General features: G+C 51.0%; 1 protein-coding gene across 3 annotated transcripts in view; it reads right to left on the minus strand.

The window, feature by feature from the left end:
• The window catches only part of Slc25a47 (solute carrier family 25 member 47), a 6,277-nt gene extending 2,583 nt beyond the window's left edge, over positions 1-3,694 (minus strand). The window contains exons 1-4 of one of the 3 annotated variants that reach the window (XM_008825622.3): positions 3,621-3,694; positions 1,621-1,664; positions 1,259-1,330; positions 520-702 (exon numbers count right to left, since the gene is read on the minus strand). In XM_008825622.3, coding sequence (XP_008823844.1) covers positions 520-702; positions 1,259-1,330; positions 1,621-1,664; positions 3,621-3,648 — 327 coding nt within the window. In that variant the 5' untranslated portion in view covers positions 3,649-3,694. Of the gene's footprint in view, positions 1-505; positions 703-1,258; positions 1,331-1,620; positions 1,665-3,620 lie in introns of those variants that run through there. The other 2 variants (XM_029559958.1, XM_029559959.1) reach the window with 2 other exon arrangements.
• Between the last annotated feature and the right edge of the window lie 13,506 nt (positions 3,695-17,200).

The following is a 17,200-nucleotide window of genomic DNA, read 5'->3' on the forward strand; positions in this document are numbered from 1 at the left end:
CCTTAGCATGCTCAGGAGGTCAGCCTGGCTGGCTAAACCCGTCAGCCTTTGGCCTCTGTGCTGTTTGTGGTGTTCAGTTAGCACTCAGCCCACAGCCCATGTCTCTTTGGATGGCTCTGGCTAGACAGAGTGCTTGTCCATGCCCCACCCTGGGGTAGGAGTTCTGTGAGGGGGCTGTGGATGCCCTGGGCCGCCCTGTTCTCTCTGGTGCCTAGTGCCCCCATTTCCATTGGGAATGAAGGTATATTGGTATCTACCCTGCAGATGGAGCCTTCCAAGGCTGAGGGTCACAAGCACTAGAGCGCTACCTCTCTGGGTCCCCATACCTTGACAGGATCCTTATGGTCACCCCTTCCTCCCCACTAGAGCATCTTCCGCTCAGGGAGCCTGGCCCATCTAGGCAGGACGCTGCCCCCTGCAGGCCCTCACAGAGCCTCAGCCTCCCCACCTGCTGGGGACTATGTCTCAGACACCCTCAGAGACTCTGACACCCTTCCACCCTCACCTGCCTCCACTCACTCGGACAAGACCAGAGGCGCATCCTGAGAGTGTGATGTCCACCTTGGAGGGCTTGGCGTCGGCGCTGCCGTACCGGAAGCGGCAGATATGAGCAAGGCAGTGGCGGTAGGTGCCAAAAGACACAGATGACACCAGAGACACTGTGCACACAGGCAGCGAGAGACCCCGGTAGAAGCCCCACACCTGGTGGATGGAGTCAAGTGAGGACTGGGCCCAGCCAACAGAAGGCCTGCCCTGGGGCTGGGACAGTTGAAATTGCCCTGCCTGACCACCATCTCCCTCACCCAGGCCACTGCCTCAAGTCCTCAGCCTCCAGGAGTCAGCCTGGAGACTCAGTGTTTGAAGTCAGGTGAGAGGTTGAAGAGACAGGTTCGGCTCCACCCAAGGCAGCTGCTTAACCACAATGGTAAAACCAGCATGTTGTACCACAGCTCTTCTGGGCTAACCACTGCCTGCACCAAGCCCCAGGTTCACTTCCATAAATGTCTCCAAGTCCTTCTTTTGGGTGGGGTGCTCCCTGACCTTCAGAAGCCCAGTGACCCTCCCACCCCCTTCCCCGGTTACAGGTACTTGGTTCTGTGCCACAGTGTGTCACAGGTGCCCAAGCTATGGTCCTTAAAGGAATCCCTCAGACATTTGGGGGTCAGGAGGTTGAGACCCAAGGGGAATAGCATGCATCCTCAGGGCCAGTCCCTGGCTCTGACACCTCTCTACTGACAGTCCTGGGCCCCAGGCCTACCCGCTCTTGACGGTACGTGTTTCTGATGCAATTCCAGATGCCTGTGTACTTGGCCTCAGTCTGGATCTTGACCTGCAGGAGAGGTAAGCAGGCTTCATGGAGGGCCGGAAATCAGGAGAACCCTGGGCTCTGCCCCTTGACTATCAGACATACTTCTGTGGACTGAGCCGGGACAGTAAGCCCTATTCTAAGTGAGACTCCTGAGGCACTTGTGAAAGATTGACAGTCCAAGGACCATAGAGAGCCACCGAAGGCTTTAGAGAAGGAGAGGGCTGGGTCCTAGGAGCATTCTAGTGGATGACGGGGATTGGGTACAGGATCATCCTAAGGGTGATCTAAGCCCAGGCAGGGCCTTGCTCTACCTTCACTGTGTCCAGAGGGTAGCCCACAGCAACACCGCAGACACCTGCAAGGCAATCGGAGGCACCGGTAAACAGCAGAAGGTGGTCCCAAGCAAGTTCCACCCCTCCAGCCAACCCCACCTGGGTCTCCTTCTGTTTTGCCAGTGAGAAACAGGCTCTGTGCATCTGCCAAGCTTGCTAGCAATCTCTCTACACGGAGTCCCAGCCCAGCGGTGCCCATCCCCCTTGCCTGTGCCAAGAACATTTCTCAGCCTCCCTGCTGGCTTCACATTTGGGGAGAACATCTGGTCCTGCCCTGACTGACTGGAGCTGTCCTGGAGCCAGGCAGACCATGCCCTGAAGTTTCAGCCGATGCAGGAAGGGCTTGCGTGGGAGCCAGGTGAACACCCACACATTGCAGGGGCAGGGGAACAGCACCAGCACCAGCGCATTCCAGGGACCAGGGAGGGAGGGGCACAATCTGAGCAAAAGCCAAGGTGAGATGCCCAGGCCCCCACCCAGATCCCTGAAGGGCCAGGACCGCCCAGAACCGCAGGTCTACATGGAACAGAGTGAGCATTCTTAGGGTCTAGACAAGTTCCTCCAAAGGACCATGTGTTAAAGGCCTGCTCCCAGTGTGGCACTGGTGGGAAGTGGCAGATCCCCCAGGTGGGTGCCTTGCCAGAGGTCCTTAGCCCATTAGGGGCAAGGCTCAGAGGCAACTGGCATGGCAACCCCATCCTCTTTGCTACCTGGCCAGGAGGAGAGCCATTTGCTCCGTCAGCACCTACTCCCCACCACTGCCCTCTAGCACTGGCACAGGGGCCTATGCAGTGGGGCCACTGGTTCCCTGAAGCCTCTGGAACTTGTATAAGTGGCTCATCTGAAGGGAGTAGACACAAGTGTTGAGCCACCTTGCATAGGAGCCTTCTGTGCAGGGCCCAGGCTTTGGACCAGGAGATCCACACTGCCCACCTGCTCCCAACACCAAGGCCTCTACATCTAAGACCAACAGAGCCTCAGGAAGTCAAGGGGCCATGCATGTGCCTAGTCTTTCTAGATCAAGGTGAGGCCAAGGTGGGGTGGAGGGTGGTTAGTGCCTGGGATGAAGGATAAAGTAAGGCACTGCTTGACCTTGACCAGAATTGTCCTCATGACCCTCACCAACTCCTACCCATTCCTCAAAGCCCTCCTCTCTGAGGCCTCCCTGACTCTGCTGTGGGCTGCCTTTGCCTGGAGACATGTTGATCAGAGCCCGTATCACATGGCCTTGCTGCTGTGGCCCACATGCCATCACCATGGACTACAGAGCTAGAGACCCTCGAAGACTGGGGACCAGGGACTGTCACCAAGCCTTTCTGTGAGCTCTGAGGAAGTGCAGCCTCATCCTTTAGTTCAGAGAGTAGCTAGCCTTGGGATGGTACAGATCAAGACTTCCCTTCCTGGCCTAAGTCTGTTCCCAGCAGTGAGCAAGAACTGCCCGCAGCTGTTTCACAAGAGCAACGGCCAAAGGGGCCTCTCTCACTGCAGATCGATGGCCGATGGCTAGCAGAGCCCCAGCGGGCAGCAACCTCTCTCTCTTCTCCCCTTTCTCATGACTTCTCCCCCAAGGAGGGGACAGTCTCAGCCACAGGGAGTTGGGCATCAGCAGACCCTGGTGGGTAACCCAGAGAAGCCACTCATCCAGGCTTCCTCTCCTCTGTCCTTTCTAGTCCCTACTCTGTGCTATGCGATGACTCCTGGGGGCATTACACTCCCCTGCATCCTCCTGCCACTCCCTGGGGCTCATTCTCCCACATCAAGGACCCTCAGCCATCCCCTAAACCCAAAGAGACAAGGTCCTGCTCTAAGCCAGTGGTCCCCGACCTGCATCAGCATCCTGCCTTAGAGCTGTGCGCTAGAGCCCACCTTCCCATCCAGCAGACACCGTCCAGGTCAAACCCCTGCTGTCTGGGGTGCCTCCCACACATAGTCCAGGCAAAGCGCCCTCCCCCCAACTCCCCTCTGTCCCTGTCTTATACCTCCAATGGCCCCAGCAACAAAATCCATGGACAGCGTGGGAAGTGGGAAGGGCTCTGGTCTCTCTGTGCCACCACGGGCCAGCTCCTACAAACTCCTCAGACCTTAAATACCCATGGACAGGGGCGGGGACAGGGCTGGACTACAGGCTGTTTTGATGCTCACACCCATGCACTTCCTAGGGACCCTTGTGTCAATGCCCTTGGGACCTTGGCATGGGAGAGAGAAGCATGTGAGAGGTCATGGGAGGTGGCCCACGTGCAGACACAGGTCTGCCTCCACTTCCAGATTCAGCCTGCGCCAGGCCTCTATCTACTTGGAGTGACTGTACAAACAGTGACCCCTTATGTGTGAACCCCACTTTTTGGCTTACCAGCCCCAAGAGGGAGGGAAAACACAGGCCCCATTCATTCTACAAGTAGAGCCACCAGCTGGGGGTGGTGGGGCATGCCTTTAATCCCAGCACTTTGGAAGCAGAGGCAAGTTGATCTCTGTGAGTTCAAGGCTAGTTTGGTCTACATAGTGAGTTCCAGGCCATTTGGGGCCACAGGGAGACCCTGTCTCAAAAAAACAAAAAAAACACAAACAAATAGAGCTACCAAGGTCCCAAAGGGGGCTGGCCTAGGTCATGTAGGCACCACACCATTCCCAGATGCCACCTTAGAGCACCCTCTCTGATGCCCAGCACATACAGAAAGAGCCATTTGTCTCTGTGGCTACCACTTCTAGTCCCTTTCAGAAGCCCATGACCCAGGTGACCTTGGGGGCTCTGAACAGGATGGATATGCTGTGTTCACTTGAGATCCCTCCAGTTCTGTCTAGATGGCCCTCAGGCCAGAGCAGCAGGAAGCCACGTGTCACCTGTTTTCCTGAACTCTGTAGGTTGGCCTTGAACAAAGTATCCAACAAAGGCTGACCTCTCACCCTGAAAGTTTGTCTGTTTTTAGGCAAGTAGGCAGTACTAGCTTCCACAGCAGGTAGAGGGCAGAGGGCATGGGGGGAGGGCAGGAAGTGGTCTGTCCAAGGCCAGCCCTGCTGTCCATTCTGGCCTGTAAAGGGACATCGCCTGCCTGCATTCAAAACCCAGCTCTGCCACTTGGCTTTGAAACAAGCCCTCTGGACCTCCCTGAGCCTCACTTCTGCATCTGTGGCTACACGGGGCGAGCTCCAGGTGTGCTCCTGCAGAACCGCCAGCCACATGCCGTGGTAGAAGGGAGGTCTAGAAGGAAGGAGGTGGGGGGTTCTGCTCTGGGGAGACAAACAGCTAGGTTTCTGGTTCTGCCCTAGGGGCTGTGCTCAGGAGCCAGGGCCTCGGACACTCCACACCTCAGTTCCATATCAGCAGCATAGCAAGGCCACCCACACTGGCACTGGAGCTCAAAACCCCACAGTTGCCCTGGACACCTTTCTCCCTCTGCCTCACATCCAGACACTTGTGAAGTTCACCCTCTAAAGTCACAGTCAGGGACATTTGCCGCTGTCCACCGGTGCTGCCCTATGTCATCACCCCTGGACAGCAGCCCACTTGCCCAGGCCCCTAATGCGTGCAACCAACACATGCCAGGTGTCAAACACTGGGACACCTCAATGAACACAACAACCCAATCTCTGCCCTGGGGACCGGATGTGCTGGGAAGCAAGACGGAAGCCCCAGACAGACGGGAACCCAGAGGAGACCCAACGGCCCACTGTGGTTCGCTGCTGCTTCCAATCGGACTTGACCATTGCAGGGAAGCAGAGCAGTGTGATAATCCACACGGGGCTCTCAGGAGTGTGAGGCTAGTAATGCCCCATGGGAAAGGTCGCTCAAGAGGCTCTCGAGGCCCTTCCTGACTCCAAGATCATTTGAGAAGAACCCAGAGCACACAGTGTCAAAAACATAGATGGGGGACTGGAGAGATGGCTCAGCGGTTAAGAACACTCTCTGTTCTTGTAGAAGACCTGGGTTCGAATCCCAGCACCCATGTGGCAGCTAACAACTGTCTGTAACTCCAGTTCCAGGGGATCCGACAGCCTCTTCTGTCCTCCACTGGCATTGCACGACATGGGTGCACTTACCTACATGCAGGCACATGCATACACATAAAATAAAAATAATAAATAAAATTTAAAAAGAATAGATGGACATGTTTGTCTTTCCTCAGGTCACAGGCCACATCAGTTTCGTTGGCTATGGTTTGTAAAGTAATTGTGATTTTATTTGATGGTGTAGCCACCCACAATCACAGGTTCTTTCATTCCAATCTTAGTTACTAATATTGATTCTCAGATCACATTTTGCACTTCAGTGATACGCACACATTCCCATACAATACACACACATATACATACACCAACACACACACACATACACACACACACATATATATATACACATGCACACATATACACACATATCATACACACTACAGGCATATACATACACACATGCACACAAATCACACACACATACACAATATATACACAGACCACACACAATACACACACCACACACATATATACATATACCACCACACATACATATATAAACACATATACATGTTCACACAGGAACACAAATACACACACACACACATACCAACGTACACATATACCCTGACTATAGAGCAGCTAAGAGAGTTTAAAAGGCTTGAGTGTTCTGTAGGGAGCAGGTAAGCCTTAGGAACGGAAGGTGCGGAGTTGCTCAGGTACAGGGGTGTCAGGTGCAGGCTCTTGGAGGTGGGTTTGAAGTAGGCTGTCACAGGCAGAGGAAAGTGCACTGGAGCTGGAACAGAGGACATGGGCAGGAGTCCTGCACTGTGGCAACTTTCCCAGACAAGGGTGCTGATGTGACCAGAGGACTGGTCAGTGTGCCTGCCACATTCCAGTCTTGGGTGTTCCTTTTAGAGATCCAGCTGAGGGGTTTCATCTGGTGTAACTGATAAGCTTATATGTCTAGTGGTCCTGATGTAATCTGATGTATACACAAATGTTATTACTTAATAGCACAAGTAACATTATTTATTAGTTCGTGGCTCCTGGTGTGCTGGCAGATGGTGTTTACTTGTGTAAACACATGTAGAATCGTTCTCTCTTGGCACTTACACTCAAAATAGAGTAACTCGGGTCAAGACTGTTACTTTTTTTTTTTTTGGTCTTTTTGAGACAGGGTCTTCCTGTAGCTCCAGCTGTCCTGGAACTCACTATATAGACCAGGCTGGCCTTGGACTCACAGAGATCCACCTGCCTCTGCCTCCCAAGTGCTCGAATTAAAGGTGTGTGCCACCACGCCCGGCTAAGACTGTTACTTTTAACTGAAGGTTTAACGCAGCCTGCAAGTTGCTATTCTATACAAGAGTTGCCTAGAGCAGGCCCAGCCTATATTCAAAAGACAAACAGCTGGGCCAGAGAGAGGCCTCAGTGGGTAAAGGCATCTGCCACCAACCCTGACAGCCTGAGTTTAATCCCAGGTACCTACATGATATAAGGAAAGAACCAACTTCTGAAAGCTGTCCTCTCACTGCCACATGTGTATATGAACACACACATGAACACACACACACACACACACACACAATAGAGAGAAAATAGAGATAGATGTAATTTTTAAATTTTTTATTTATTTTTATTTTATGTGTATGCATGTATTATCTGCATGTAGGTAAGTGCACCCGCATTGTCCAAGGAGGAGAGAAGAGGCTGTTGGATCCCCTGGGACTGGAGTTACAGACAGTTGTTAGCTGCCATGTGGGTGCTGGGATTTGAACCTGGGTCTTCTGCAAGAACAACCAGTGTTCTTAATCGCTGAGCCATCTCTCCAGCCCTAGATGTAATTTTTTTTTTTAAAAAAAGAGAAATAAACAGATGACTGGGAGACCCCCAGTGGCACAGCTGCCTTTTGAGTCACCACTCTCTTGTAAGTGATCCCAGTTCACCATGCTGGACTTGGTGGAATTCTTTCTTTGGTCTGTTGGTGCTTTATCTGGGGTGAACAGATGTTTCTTTACATCGCCCCAGGAAAAGTCACATGACACCCAGGTTCACTGGATAGAGGGGAATAGGAGGGGCAGGGAGCTGAGGAGAGGGAGTTGTGAGGGCAGCTGGGGAAGGTGACAGTGAGACAAGAATATCCTCTCGGTTTTCTATTCCACGTGCCCTTTGTCTCCTGAACAAACAAGCCCAAACTCACCACACCCTATAGCAAGAACCAAAATCACATCCATCCCCCAACCGTCTGGCCATTTTGTATTGATTCCAGTATTTTCTCATGGGCTGTAAACTTCTTGCAGGCCTATACTGGGCTTCCTCCTCACCCACAGCATACAGTTCAGGGTGGGTACAGACTGGGGAGATTAAGCAGATGGGTGTAGGAAAGAACAGGACAACCAGCAGGTTAAAGGACAGACAGGTTGGAAGAACAGAAAGGCAGAGTGAAGATGGATGGAAACTTGGATGGATGGATGGATGGATGGATGGATGGATGGATGGATGGTGGGTGGGTAGATGGGTGGATGGGTGAGTGGATGGGTGGATGGATGAATGGATGGATAGAAGGGTGGATGGATGGATGAATGAGACTGGGATGGATGGATGGATGGAAATTGGGACAGATGTGTGGATGGATGGATGGGTGGGTGGATGGATGGATGGATGGATGGAGATTGGGATGGATGGGTGGGTGGATGGAGATTGGGACGGATGGGTGGATAGATGGAGATTGGGATGGATGGATGGGTGGATGGATGTATGGATGGAGATTGGGATGGATGGATGGATGGATGGAGGGAGAGGGGGATAGAAAATTGGATGGATGAGAGATAGATGGATGAACAGATAAAGGGAAGAAAGATGGGTAGAGACTGGGATGGATGGGAGATTGATGGGTGGACAGATAGATGGATAGAGACCAGGATGGATAAAGGAGACTGAAAATGAATGAACAGCCTGGTGTGATGGCGCACAGCTTTAATCCCAGCACTCGGGAGGCAGCGGCAGGGGGGTCTCTGTGAATTCAAGTCCAGCCTGGGCTACATAGTGAGTTCCAGGCCAGCTGGAGCTACAGGGAGACCCTGTCTCAAAAAGACCAAAAAAAAAAAAAAAAGAAAAAAGAAAAAAGGATGAACAGATAAGGGAAAGGATGGAGAGAGATGGATAAATGAAATGATGGAAAAGTGGACAGATGGAAGGGTGGGAGATAGATGAAGAGTCATGTGAATGAATGGAGGCAGATGGATGGATGAATGTGGGGAGGGAGACTGGGATGGATGAAGAGATGGATGGATGGAAAGATGAATAGATAGATAAGCAGATAGAGGGAAGACAGATGGGTGGAGATGGATGGACAGATGAAAGATATGCAGATGGACAGATGGAGGCATAGACAGATGGGATAGATGGGTGGATGAAAAGACAGAGAAGAGACAGGCAGAGGAAGGGAGGGAGGGGTGTAAGGCGAGTGGGCTGGCTCTAGCTGATGGGGAGATGAGGTTTGCTGCCCATGATAAAAAATCAGCTGAGGGATTTCTTTGTTGGCAGTATAAAATTGCTGACCACGATCAAAGTTCTGGTAAAACACAAACTGAAGGCATTTTCTAGTGTGTGGAGATGGTTCAGGGGCATCAATGAATGTGGAAGAAAACCCTAGATTTCACAATAATTTCTGTTGCGCTTTATCAAATCAAATACCTCAACTATAAGGCAAGATAAACTAACACCCTAGAAGAGATTAGTGGGTCTTACTACGTAAATATAGGCATTTAATCTTAGGAAAAACCCCTACCCAAAAAGATGTGAAAAAGTTGGCATTGAAAGCAGCATGTGGAAATTAGCATTTTGATACTTGCTCATCGGTTAGGAAGCCTGACAATCCATCTTGATGTATATTATTAAGTTAACTTTTTGGAACCAGCACCAGTCCCCAAAACCTCAAGTTACAATGTTTTTTCATTAGAATATATCCTTTTGTGCTATATGAACACAACTATAATTAAGTTAAAGAAAGATGATTTATTCAATTTACTGTGTGTTTTGTGTGTATTAGGTAGAAATTCGAATTTCTTTTTACTTGTGCTTCTGTTTTGGGGGCACTTTGATTGAAGAGAAATTCACTTCATAGAATTACGTCTTGCATTCCTTAGCATTGGTCCAAACTTGAATTCCCTTTTTGCACATACTGATCTGCTTCTCAGACCCAGTGGAATTATTACGATCTAGGAATTGCCATATAGGAAGTTTTCATTGAGTATTATTATCCTCAAATGTTAACCTTAGTAGTGAGCCTCACCTCCCTCTACTTGGCTCCCTGCACATGGCATTTCAGGGTACAGATATAGCAGTCCCATTGTGAGACGCTCATAGTGAACACCACATGCTGGGACCATCATTGTCAATGTCCTTTTCTATGCCTGGCTGTGATTTTTGTAAAGATAAAAGATACTTTTTGTTTTCTGTTTTTTGTTTGTTTGTTTTTTTTGTCTCTTTTGAGGCAGTCTTCCTGTAGCCCCAGCTGTCCTGGAACTCACTATGTAGACCAGGCTGGCCTTGAACTCACAGAGCTCCACCTGCCCTCCCAAGTGCTGGGACTACAGGTGTGTGCCACCACGCCCGGCTGAAGATACTGTTGTTTTTTTTTAAGTGTGTGTTTTGTGCTGTGTTCAGAAGCTGAGGACTCTCATTTTGCTAGCTTGCAGAATCTTAAATGTGTACTCATCATTTGTAATGATGTTTAAAAACGTCTTTAGTACCATGTAACATTTGACTTTTTTTTTTTTTTTTTTTTTTTTTTTTTTTTTTTTTTTTTTTTTTTTTTTTTTTTTTTTTTTTTTTTTGAGACAGGGTCTCCTTGTAGCCCCAGCTGTCCTGGAACTCACTATGTAGACCAGGCTGGCCTCGAACTCACAAAGATCCACCTGCCTCTGCCTCCCAAGTGCTGGGATTAAAGGTGTGCGCCCAGCCAACATTTGACTTTTTTACATGTTTAAAATGTTGCTGGATTTTTGTGCTGTTTGCCAAACTTATACAATAAAGTATTGTGTCAATTTGAGAAAAAAAAAAACAGCTGAGGGATGGGAAGCAGAGACAGAGCCTCCTGTACCTGCACAGCCTCCTGGAATGACTGTGCTCATATAACAACTTGTCAAACACAGGGTGGCCTCTTGACTGACAGAGGTGGTGGCAAGGAGGCTGTCTAATGGGCCAGTTAAAAAGAATCCTCTGCCAGGGGAACTCTGTATGTGTGTGTCAGGGGTGGGCGCTGACTTGGCCTGGGTTTGCTGTGAAGATCTGCCTTGCCCAGCTGTGTGTCCTTGGGTCAGTGGCATAGCCTCTCTGACTCTTGACTTTCCCAGCAGGCAGTGAATCTCGGGTCTTGTGTGAACAGCAGAAGCACAGTGGGTACCTGACGGGGCCACCCCCAGCTATGGGTTGCACAGCTATTACTGGCATCCAGGCTTTAGGCCTCATCCACCAGTGCTCAAGCCCCACAATATGGGGCGGCAGATATTACAACCCATGCCTGAGGCCACCACAGAGGGCTGCTGGGAGAGCACAGGCTTCCTGGGGTGCCACAGAAGAGAGAGACACATTCTACATGCCTTCTTACTTTGTTAGAGCAAAGGGAATGGCCAGAGGCTATAGCCAACCCAAGAGTGAGATAGCAAACACAGGTCCCACAACCCTGGCTTGGGGATCTGCCTTCTGACAGGACAGCAAACACTTTCCTGCTGGGCATGGTGACACACACCTGCATTTGGTAGGTGGAGTCAGGACAATCAAAAACCCAAGGTCATTCACTGCCATATGCCGTTTTTTTTTTTTTTTTTTTTTTGTCTTTTTGAGACAGGGTCTCCCTGTAGCCCCAGCTGTCCTGGAACTCACTATGTAGACCAGGCAGGCCTTGAACGCACAGAGATACGCCTGCCTCTGCCTCCCGAGTGCTGGTATTAAAGGCATGCGCCACCACACCCGGCATGCCATACACCAAGTTTGAGGATAGCCTGGGCTACATGAAACCTTGTCTCAAAAAAAAAAAAATTCTCCTGCCTCAGCTTTCTGAATGGTGGGATCACAGGTATCAGCCACCACACCCAGTGTGTTGGGCTTCTAATGTTTTCTTTTTTTGAAAAAAAAAGTTTTATTTTTATGTATAGGTGTTTTGCCTGCATGTGTATGTGTACTACATGTATGCAATGCCCACAAAGACCAGAAGAGGGGTATCATAGCCCCTGGGACTGGAATTAAAGACGGTTGTTAGCCACCGTCTTTGATGCTGGAAACCAAACCCAGGTCTCTTGGAAGAGCAGCCAGTGCTCTTAACTGTGGAGCCATGTCTCCAGCCCCTAAATGTTTTCTTTTTTTAAATAAAATATTTTATTTATTTATTATATTTTTTGGTCTTTTTGAGACAGGGTCTCCTTATAGCTCCAACTGTCCTGGAACTCACTATGTAGACCAGGCTGGCCTTGAACTCACAGAGATCCGTCTGACTTTGCCTCCCAAGTGCTAGGATTAAAGGTGTGTGCTACCATGCCCAGCTATTTTTTTTATTTTTAAAAATTATTTTATGTATTATTTTTACTTTATGTGCATATGTATTGCCTCTGCATGCATGTAAGTGCACCTGTGTCACACAATGCCCACAGAGGTCAGAAGAGGGCATCAGACCCCTTGGAACTGGAGTTAGACAATTGTGAGCCGCCATGTAGGTGTTGGGAATTGAATCTGGGCCCTGTGCAAGAGCAGCCAGCACTAGGGTTCAGAGAGGAAGCCTGCCGTCCTCCCTGTAGGCAAGAAGACCTGTGCAGAGGCTGCACCTCAGAGGTGGACCAAGTCCTTCATGCACCCCACCCTGTGTGGCACAGATGCCAGGTGAGGCAGGCACAGTGGAGACCAAGGACAGCTATGTGGTGAGGATTCCAGGTGCAGCCACCCAGGCAGCAGGGTCAGTGCACCCTAAGACTCTGTGAAGGTTCTGAAAGGTTCCAGGATATTGCAATCTTTCTCTCGAACCTTCTTCCTGTCTGTGGAGCTGCCTAGGGTTTTCCTCTGGCTACATCTGGTACTCGAGGAGGGACACGCCTGCTGTGGCGGTGACCAGCCTGAACTCAGGACACAGTGTCCTCCCTGCCTGCTGCCCCTCCTTTTGCCTCCCTTGGTGCCAACTTCAACCGGCTCTACCACAAATCGTCTGCCTACTGCTCTAGCCAGTCCCTTCCAGGGCTGGTTGATGCTGGCTGTGGACTGGAAGAAGCCTACTCCTGACATCAGGCTGTCACTGTGCCAGAGACCATGCAGACTGGGTTCCACTAGTTGGCCTGACCGCGGGGGACCCCCATGGCCCTCCAGTTCTGGGGCACCCCTGGCAGGCCCCCTTCAGCCCTATTTTTATTCATGAAGCCTTTGCCATGTGGCTATTTATACTGAGTCACATCTTGAGTTTCTGGTGATCGGCTGACCCCTTAAGGCCAAGTGTGCTCTGAATGTCACCGAGCAGGCCAGGCAGCTGCAGCTTACCTCAGGGCTGGTCCCAGGGGAACAGGTGGAAATGCAGGATCCTTTCCCAGCTCCATTCCCAGGGTTGGGAAGCAATTAATAAAATTAATCCTCAATTCCCACTTCCAGCAACCCTCAGTAGTGTACCAGCAGGGTTGAGTACATTCTGCTCCCCAGAGCTCTCCTCAGGACCGCATGGTCCCAGCCAGAGTACCCCGTCCTGCCTTGGAGACCCTGTCCCCGAGTCCCAAAGCCCACTGAGGAGGCTAGCACTCTGACTGAGCTATACTGGAACCCTCTGCTGAGTCCAGTCCTGGAAGTCTGGAGAAGACACTAGCCAAACAAGCCAGTGCCCAGCCTCCCCTGAAGGAACCTGCCAGGGCACCCCATCCCTGAAGAGCTAGCCCCTTCAAGCACTTCCTTGGCTCCATGAGGTGGTGATTGTAGCCAGCAAGGACTCTGCCTCCTGGATTTTAAATTTATATTTTATTGAGATAAGGTTAGTCTAGACTGGCCTTGAATGTATGGGTGATTCTCCTGCCTCAGCCTCCTGTGCGTAGGCCCTTGTGCTGGACAGCTTTAGTGTCAACGTGACTCACCTGGACTGAGGGAGCCTCAACTAGGGAATTTCCTTCATTGGATTGGCCGATGGCCATGTCTGTGGGCCATTTTCTTGATTGTTGAGTGATGTGGAAGGGCCCAGCTGACTGTGGGTGGTGCCACCCCTGGGCAGGTGGGCCTGTGTTGTATAAGAAAGCAGGCTGAGCAGGAGCCAGGGGAGCAAGCCAGTAAGCAGCGTTCTTCCATGGCCTGTGCTCCAGCTCCTGCCTCCAGGTTCCTGCCCTGAGTTCCTACCTTGGGCTCCCTGATGAATTGTGACTCGGGAGATGTGAGCTAAATAAACACTTTCCTCCCCATTGGTATTGATCAGTGTTTTGTCACAGAAATGGAGAAACAAACTAGGACAGCCCTGTTGGAGATCCAAACTCAGGTCTTCATGTTTACATGTAAGTACTCTATCAACTAAGTCATCTCCCCAATCTCTTACTGGCTTCTTTTTTTTGGTCTTTTTGAGACAGGGTCTTCCTGTAGCCCCAGCTGTCCTGGAACTCACTATGTAGACCAGGCTGGACTTGAACTCACAGAGATACGCCTGCCTCTGTCTCCCGGGTGCTGGGATTAAAGGCACGTGCCACCACGCCCGGCCTGTTTTTTGTTTATAGTTTGTGTGTGTGTGTGTGTGTGTGTGTGTGTGCACGCATGTGTGTCATGGCACAAGTGTGGACACCAGAGGACAACCAGGGACAGTTGGTTTTCTCCTTGCCCTATACGGGTTCTGGGGATTGAACTCAGGTCATCAGACTTCACATCAGGCACCTTTACCCATTGGGCCATCTCAACACCCATTGCCTGTCTTTCACAAGCCACATGCCTCCAGAGAAGGGAGTCAGCTGTCAGCCAGCAGGGGCCCACTTCCTAAAGCTATGAACTTGGAGAAGGGATTTCCACCTTTGAACTGGGGTGGGGGGGTACGTTCAGATCTTGGTGGTCTGGTCCAGCCCATTCTGAGGTGAGAACTGAGCAGGGCTCAAGTTCTAGAAATATGCAAGTCTGGGGAAAGGGCTTCTCATGGGCAGGGAGGGCAGCCAGTGCAAAGGCCCCGAGGCGGGAGCCAGCTTGGCACATGGGCTGAAACTGAGCAGGAGAGGGATGGAAGGCAAGTAGTGAGGGCGCAGCCAGGTCATCCTCAGGCATCCTTGGCACTGAACTTGAGTTCTACTCTGAGTGAGGTGGGGCTGAGTAACAACTCACTCAATACAACAGGTTCCAGGGTGGGAAGAATGGGAGACACTCTTCCTTTCTGCCTACTGTTGATTCTCTTTCCACACTGGACCTGTCGTACATAAGAACTTACAGACTTCCAAACAAAAGCACTTGACTATGATCCAGGGCAAATTCCTCCCCACCCGACATTTGCCTACTGCTTGACCTTGCTGGGTTCTCAGGGCCCCAGGGAGAGGAGTTTGAAGAGGCAGAACATTCCTGCTGTAATTTTACCCTCAGGAAATGAGAAAACAATAAAACGCACAGCTCCAAGAGTGGGCCACTTACTCCAGGTCGGCTTCTTGGCTTCTTTTGGTTTCTTCTCAGCCACCATGGAAGTCAAACATTTGGGCCAATCTAGCCCCCCAGTGCCAGATCTTTGGACCCTTGGCTCAAGTGACCCCTCCCATCTCAATGCCTGCCCCCCAACAGTGCCAACTAGCAGACCAGGAGGGAGGACATACTCAGTTCCACAGGACAGATCCCTGCCCATCTGGGGCAGTTTCCAGTCCCAGCTTACCCCTCCAGTCCTTCACATACTTTGTCCCCAAACATAATAGGTCCAGACTAAACACCAGCCCCGCACAATCAGCGCCACCTGCTCTGCCTCGTAGGTGCCTAGAACCTGGCCACAGGGTTTTATTGGATTCCTATCAGTGTTGACCCTGGGGCCTCCCTCCAATGGCCCTAAAGCTCAATTATAGACTGCCAACTATGTCTAGGCTGCTGGACCCTTCCCAAGCCCCCCCAGAAGGTCAGAGCTCCATTCAACATGTGCCAGAAATGACATCAACTTAAAGGCGGGCTCTCACATGCTCCCAACAGGTAATATTCTCTGTCTCTCTCTATCTGGCTTTATGATTCAAGATCATGGTATTTGCATGTTCTCTTAAAAACAAAACAAGGAGCTGGAGAGATGGATCAGTGTTTAAGGGTAATGGCTGCTCTTGCAAAGGACCCAGGTTCAATTCCCAGCACCCACAGGGCAGCTAACAACCATCTGTAACTCCAGTTCCATGGAATCTAACACCCTCTTCTGGCCTTTTCAGGCTTTGAATGACATGGGCGCCCTTACATACATGCAGACAAGCACTCACACATGTAAAATAAAAATTAAAAAGCAAAACAGAGGCTGGAGGTGAGGCTCAGCTAGTGAGGCATTTGCTTCCTGTGCAGGCAGCCCAGTGAAGAGAAAGAAATCTAGTGGTGCACAGCAGTGGTCCCAGCACCTGGGAGGCTGAGGCAGGAGGGTGGGAAATCTTGGACTGGCCCAGTTTACACAGTGAGCTCCAGGCTGCCTGGGCTACATGTCAAGAGTCTGTCTCAAAATGAAAAGTGTCGGATGTGGTGGCGCACGCCTTTAATCCCAGCACTTGGGAGGCAGAAGCTGGAGGATCTCTGTGAGTTCAAGGCCAGCTGGGGCTACAGGGAGGCCCTGCCTCAAAAAGAAAAGAAAAAAAAAAAAAAGAAAAAAGAAAGAAAGAAACCACAAGCAAAACGGGCTGTCCTTATCTTCATATCACTTGTCCCCCAGTTTCTGATCTAGTACCCTGCTTCTACATTTTATTTCCCCCAGCTAGCCAAAGCCAGACAAGGAGGTGCAGACATTTACGCTCCCCCCACACCCAAGGGCTTTCTAAGTTCTACTTTTGGGTAGACCTGCTGTCTGGTTTAATGGCATGGGCTTGGGGGGGGGGCTCCAGCCACCAAGGGACCCCCCACATCCACTCCAGTTCGGATGGATTCCCCACCCCCCGCCCCACCACTTGCCTTCAGAAGGCACCTGGCAGGCTGAGACTGTTGATATTCAAGCCCAGGCCTCCAGACCCCTAGCTCAGGGCCCAGCAGCCACCACGAGCACTGGACTAGAAGTCAGCAGCCCTGGGTTTGGGTCTCTCCTTCATGAAGGTTCCATTAGATTCTAATGATAAACACCACTTCACAAGAGCACTGGGGTTCCTGACAGTTCTAGGCTTTGCCGCTGACACCCCCAGGTATCCCTAGTACACAGCACAACCTTTAAGACCTGTCCCTCCACCGGATCCACCCGGCTGGCTGCCGCAACCAGCTCCTTGCCCGGGCGCGTCCCACTCCCAGTTCAGAAAGGGCACTGGAGCCAGCAGTGCGACCTGTTACCATCGCGGCTCCGGATAAAGTCCCGACTTTTAGAGGCCCGAGAAGTGGTGGCTGGGAAGCGCACTGGGCCCTGCCCCGAGGAGAATCTGTAAACATTAGGGCTCCTGGGTGGGCATGCCAGAATTCGGCTCTCACCCCACAGCCCTTAAAAGCT

The sequence above is a fragment of the Nannospalax galili genome, unplaced genomic scaffold (genome assembly GCF_000622305.1).
Source record: "Nannospalax galili isolate Female #2095 unplaced genomic scaffold, S.galili_v1.0 scaffold188, whole genome shotgun sequence".
NCBI classification, from domain to species: domain Eukaryota; kingdom Metazoa; phylum Chordata; class Mammalia; order Rodentia; family Spalacidae; genus Nannospalax; species Nannospalax galili.